Consider the following 6,372-nt stretch of genomic DNA (forward strand, 5'->3'; position numbering starts at 1 on the left):
TAGTTATTTTTGCACAGTATTTTGTTGATAATGACTAATTGAAAGTCGAAACGTCGTCTTGCGAATAAATTTTAATCTTAGAATGTGTTTCTTACAGAATTGGTATTTAAAAACTAAGATTTACTAAAAAGATGGCTTAGAGACAAAAACAAAATTAAATTATGTAATATACTAAATTAGTTTATACTGCTATAAGCAAACTTTTTCCAGTAACAACAGCTTTATTTAAGTTTTGTTTTTTTGTTACCTTTTAACAATTACAGCGAAGTTTTTTCTTACTTTTAATATTATATTTTAGTTTAAACCATTTATTCAAAAAAATTATTGTAATGGGCTATTGAAAAACCATTAGCTACTGTAAACAATAGTTTATAAAAAAAAATTGATTAGTTGTTTATTTTCGTATGAAAATTATCATATTAAGTTTAAACTGTATACTTTTTAATTACATCTACCGCTAATTGCAGTTTAAATTGTTATCAAAGAAACTTATAAAATTGTAAAATGTTGTTACAATAAAAACTTTAAATAACAACAAGTGTTTACGATCTTAACATAAGTCGTTACGGATAGATTACTAGTTAAATAATTGATACTTTTTACTATAATTACCATTTTATAGTAGTTTTTTTAATCTTTTCATTTACTACATGAAAAACTATTTTATTAAATGCGTAGATGCATAATCACTAATGTTTGGGATTTAGACACAATAAATCATTTTTAAATATAATATTTTTTAATACGTGTTATTATCATTAAACAATAACATTGTTCATGTGATGGTTTTCTTTTCCTTTTAATTTTTTTCTCGCTGTTTATTAAACAAAATTAATTAAGGCTCGTAAAAATTATCTGTTGTTAAAATTTTCTCATCTAAAACAAAAGCTTACACAAAAAGTCTTGTTTATAATTATGTGTTTAAAAAATACTGCTAACCAAGCAAAAAACGTTTATTAAACTAAATAAACTTAAAAAATTTTATTTAAATATAGCTGTTATATAAGTTTTAATCGTAATAATAAATTTACTTATTGAAGTCGATCATTACAAAAAAAATCTTATACTAGAAAACAAACTTTAGTAATCTTTTATATATACCAATTCAATAAGAAACACATTCTCAGTTTAAAAATTATTCGCATGACGACGTTTCGACTATCCATTAGTCATTATCAACGAAATACTGTGCAAAAATAACTAAAATTAGTGATAAACAACTAAGTATACAAAAATTTTTTTTTTTTAGGTGATACATTATATAAAAATGTTTATAAATTAAGATTATAAACTATAACTAAATAATATTTTACATGAATACTAACAAATTGTTAAACTATTACATATTAAACTAATCAAAAATTCTTAGAGTATGGGTAATACCCGGTTTAATTAATTGTTTATTTAAAATTGGATTATATAGTTTAATTAATAGAGCTTCACTTATCAGGGTCTCAAATTTATTTCTACATTCTTTTAAAATTCCAAAATTATTAACAGTTATATTTTCATTTTTACAAACATTACAATTACTAATATGGTCCGATACAGATGTTTTGCCTTTTAAATGTTCTTTAATTCTTTCTACTAATGGTCGTGAAGTGAACCCAATATACTGGATACTCTTATCATAAGAGCATTTATACTCATAGACCACGTTTAATTTTAATTCATGGGGTGTCTTATCTTTATTAACGAAGTAATTGCTTACTTTTGTTGTGGTAAAAATTACTTTGAAGTCTTCGATGTAATTGTTTAGAAGCTTTTCTAGTTTCTTTTTATACTCGATACTAGGTTTTCCAATATAAGGTACTTTTACAATATTTTTGAAGTCTGAGTTACTTAGTTTTTGTTTAGTGCAGTCTTTATTAATACTGAACGATCTTTCAATTATGTCATCAACAAATTTCTTTGGATAACCATTTTTAAAGAACTTTTCTTTTAAGTTTGTGATTTCTTGTTTGTAAATGTTATGCGTAGAAGCTATAATTGTTGCTCTGTTTACAAACCACAGTATTAGAGCTGTTTTCCATTTAATTGGTGCAACTGCACTAAAATTTAAAATGACATATGTAATAATTTCTTTTTTGTGTACCTTTGTTGTTATTTCTCTCTTTAGTTTGATGTTAATGTCCAAAAATGGGAGTTCGTTTCCACCTAATTCATATGTGAAGTTGATAGACTTATGTAGTTTGTTTAACTTTTTGTGGAATTTTTCGAATGAAACATCTTTTCGGAAGATACAGAATATGTCGTCGACATATCGAAGATATAAAACTGGATTATTTTCATCTTCGGTGTTAAAAGATTTTTTTCCAATGTTCCCATGAAGTAATTTGCTATAGTAGGCGCTAGTGGGTTTCCCATGCTTACGCCATCTATTTGTGTATATAATTGCTTATTATATTGAAACAAACCTCCAGTAACAGACTTTAAAAGATTTAACATGTTTGATTGCGGTATGGTGCTATCACGTACTCCATTTGCAAGCATTTGTAAAGTTTCATTTAGTGGTACATCAGTAAATAGTGAGACTACGTCGAAGCTAATGCAGTAATCACCGTCTTTGCGTTCATATTTAGAAAGTTTTTCTAAAAACTTTTTGTTGTTTTCTACACAATACTTTTTTGGGATATGCTGTTTGATTGTTACATTCGATATTTAGCTAATTTATATGACGGTGTGTTTAGCATTGATACTATAGGTCTCAATGGGTAATCTTTTTTATGAACTTTACACGTGCCATATAACTTGCCCGTCGAGTTACCACCTGTAATAAGGTTGTTATATGTCTTTTTGTCTATATAACGTCTAAGGTTTTGTTTTATCACTTCTCTTATATGCTCTATTCTTCTTATTAGGGGGTGTCTTGAGTTTTTTCTTTTTTCCTTTTCTACTAGTTTGAATTTAGTTTTATCATCAACTTGAGAATTGAGTTTATTCAGATAATCATCTTTAGACATTAAGCAAATTCCGTTACCTTTGTCATATTTAACGACTTTTATACTTGTCTTATTTTTTAGATTTAAGAGAGTTTTGTGGAATTCTTGATATTTCCTTGTTTGACAGATTTGTTTACTTTTATTGATAAATGTTCTTGTTAGTCCGTTAATTTCATATTTTAGGTTATGTGGTAAATTGTCTTTTTCATTAAAGCATTTTTTAATTACCCGTTCAATTTCTATTTTTATTTTATCTGATTCTATCTTTTTTGGTAAATGTGATGCTTTAATCCTCTATACCAGGGTTTCCCAAACTCATTTACTTAATCGCCCCCTTTTCAGAAATTTGAAAAAAAAATCGCCCCCCACGATTTTACAAAGAAGTTTTTCTCTGGAGTACAAACTTTTTAGCCAAAAAAGTTGTGTTCGAAATGTAATTTAGTGTGGTACTTCTTAAGAACGCACTTTTGGGCTGTGTTCAAAGTAGTTTACATGGCTTGAGAAATTAATTTACAGTTATTCTCTTTTAAGCAAAGTAAAGTGTATTAAAATACTTAATTATTAAAAAGCCTCGTGTAATCTGTAATCAATCTTGTTTAAATATGAATTGTTTTGAAACTAATGAAACTTTTAGGTCAGTGGTGGAAAACTTTTGTAGTCAGCAGTTCATATTTACTAAAAAATATTTTTTAGTTTTAACTCGTTAAAAAAATGTAATTGCGGGCTGCATAATTTTATAAAATAACATATAAGAATATTAAAAAACTCGAACAAAATTGTTATAAAATGATTAAGAATTATCGTGATCTAGAAAAAACTATTGTGAACTGAAAATCAAATTGCAAGCGTGTTTCAAAACATTAATTATCAAAAAAATAAATTTATTTGTTTTGCATAAGTAGTTTTCAAGATATTTAGCAGTTCGAAATTTGACTGGATCTGAACCGTAAGTTACCTATCTGAAAACTTAACTGAAACCAGGCATTATAATAATCTCTCATATAACGAAATTCGGACATTTAGAAGTTAATACTAAGTAACTTATTTAAGCCGCAAAAAATACTTAAATTATTATATAAAAAGGAATATTCTAAAATTACTATTCCAGAGATTAAAAAACTATAAAAGAATGAACAGTGAATTTTACACATAACAAAATAAATACTAAAACATAATTTCTGATCTAGTTTGAGGAAGTTTGACCGACTGGTTGATTATCTCACTTGAAAAGTGGTTTCATCAACATCTTCAGTTAATGCAGTAAAATTATTAATTTTTATGCTAAGATATATTATAATCAAGTTAGTTGTAAAGTTAAAAATTTAATTTTAAACTTTTTAAACTATACGTTTCGTAGTAGATCACCATGAAATAGTATTTGACTTGGAATAACTTTTAGGAATCTATACCTTAATTCTAACAATTTATTTTTCTTAATTTAAATTCAAAAAAAATCAAATGTTTTACAATTAGTTCTGTGAAAAGAAAGTAAAAAAAAAAAAAAATTTATTAGGTTAAAATTTTGTTTTGTAACTGTAGCAGTCTTTTTGATGGCTTATTAAATTCTACTTAAAAAAAATTTTCTAGCTGTTAGCCTATAATGATTTAACAAAGAAAAATAGTGAAAAAATGAAAGATAGTGTTAAACTGTTAAAATAAAGAACACATTTTAATTGCTAATATATTTTGAATTAAGATAAAACAAAAACAAAACAGTTGAATTAATAGTTTAAAATTCCTTAAGATATAGATTTTTTAACAATAATAAATCAAGTTATAAAATAAAATTAAGTTTAAGAACCTTTTACATGAAAAACTTTTTCAATAAAGATCTCAAATCTATACTCTTTTAAAACCAAAAAAAATCTTTTTTGAAATAAAAACTTAAAGGGTTAACAAGTTTTTTTTTAATTTATACAGATTAAACAAGTAAGAACAGAAATCTGTCAAATAAATGTCTTTCAAACAAATGTTTTAATCACTATGCTATAAAAAACTTTAAGTGTAATGTAAAAAGACAAATGTAAACTACAAAATTAACCAGGTCAAAATAAAACTACTAACAACTTTAAAATATAAACCATTTAATAAATACAGTAGACTTCCGCTTGGTTTCGCAATTTGAACAAAATTAAAAAGAACAAACTTAAGAATTTATACCTTTTTTTTTACAAAATGACAAACTTTAATATATTATATGCAATAATGTTATGAATAAGCATGAAATCCACTAAAACATAAAACAAACATTCATTAAAAAAATAGATCTATATAAGCTGTCTAAAAATATTTTTTACTTATTTTATTAATACTTGTATAGTAATCAACAAAGTCGGCGAAAGTCTGCAGAACAAGTCCGGACTTTCGCCGACTTTGTTGATTGTACTAAAACGAGCGTACCAGATGTCTTGCCTAGTGGACAATGTTTTAAACGTTGCACGGCAAAGACAATGCTGACGTCACTAATCATTGCCAGCAAATGGTTGCTTCATGCGAAAGCATGATAAACCGTTTGTAGATTGACGACTACAAGTTTTTCGGTTGTGACTGACTGATGAGTCCTAATAAGGACGAAACCGGTCTCAGTCTACTGAAACTTGTGGTCTGATGATCGAATTGGCATGATCAACCCTTTTGTTAAACTTGTATAGTAATAGACTTTATTTAGGTTAAATTTAATAAAATATAAATTTGCACTTTTTTTGGGTAAAAAGTGCGAACTCAAGAGTGAGTCTACCGTAATTAATGTTTGTTAGGCATTATGCAAACTTGTTGTAGAATAAATAACTTGATAAGTGTTATTATGAAAAGATTACTCAAATACGATACAAACCAGGTTAAGTAAAAATATTTTAAAAGATCAGATGAAATAGAAAAAACTTTCATAAAACAGTGTCTGCTACTGAAGTCTAATATAATGTGAAGGATGTGGTTCATAAATGCTTGCATGTTTTTCTAATCTGACTCTCAATTTGTAAAATAAAGCCTCAAGTCACCTCCTTTACAAATATCTAGATTAGATCTTTTGCTCAAGATGTTGATAACTGAACTGAAAGCTTTCTCAACAACATAGCTAGACGGAAAAGCTATAAAAAATATTCTAAATTCCTCTCAAATAATTTGATACTTTTGCCTTAGTTTTTGTTAAGTCCAAAAGCTTTTATATCATTCTTTGGAAAAATTTACTTTAAGTCAAGGTCTGTTTATAAGTCTAAGAAGGTTTTCTGTAAATCGTTTACTTTAAAAAGATCTGCCTCGAAGGGATCTATGTTTTTATCTAAATAATAGTATTTTAGTGTCAAATCGAAATTTTACTACTTAATATGTTAAATTTGTTAAAAATTCCAGATTTTTTGTTGCCTAAATTGTCAAATTCCAGGTTTTTTTTAGGTTTCTAGGTATATTGGCAACCCTTTTTAGTTTTATTTCT

General features: G+C 26.2%; 1 protein-coding gene across 1 annotated transcript; it reads right to left on the reverse strand.

Moving 5' to 3' along the window:
- Positions 1-2,196: 2,196 nt before the first annotated feature.
- Positions 2,197-2,989, reverse strand: LOC145829147 (uncharacterized). Its single transcript, XM_082936874.1, has 2 exons — positions 2,981-2,989; positions 2,197-2,637 (listed from the first exon to the last, which is right to left on the reverse strand). The coding sequence occupies exons 1-2, from the start codon at positions 2,987-2,989 to the stop codon at positions 2,197-2,199; spliced, it is 450 nt and encodes a 149-aa protein (XP_082793000.1).
- Between the last annotated feature and the right edge of the window lie 3,383 nt (positions 2,990-6,372).

This window comes from Thalia democratica, chromosome 2 (assembly GCF_965202585.1).
Source record: "Thalia democratica chromosome 2, ktThaDemo2.hap1.1, whole genome shotgun sequence".
Taxonomy (NCBI): domain Eukaryota; kingdom Metazoa; phylum Chordata; class Thaliacea; order Salpida; family Salpidae; genus Thalia; species Thalia democratica.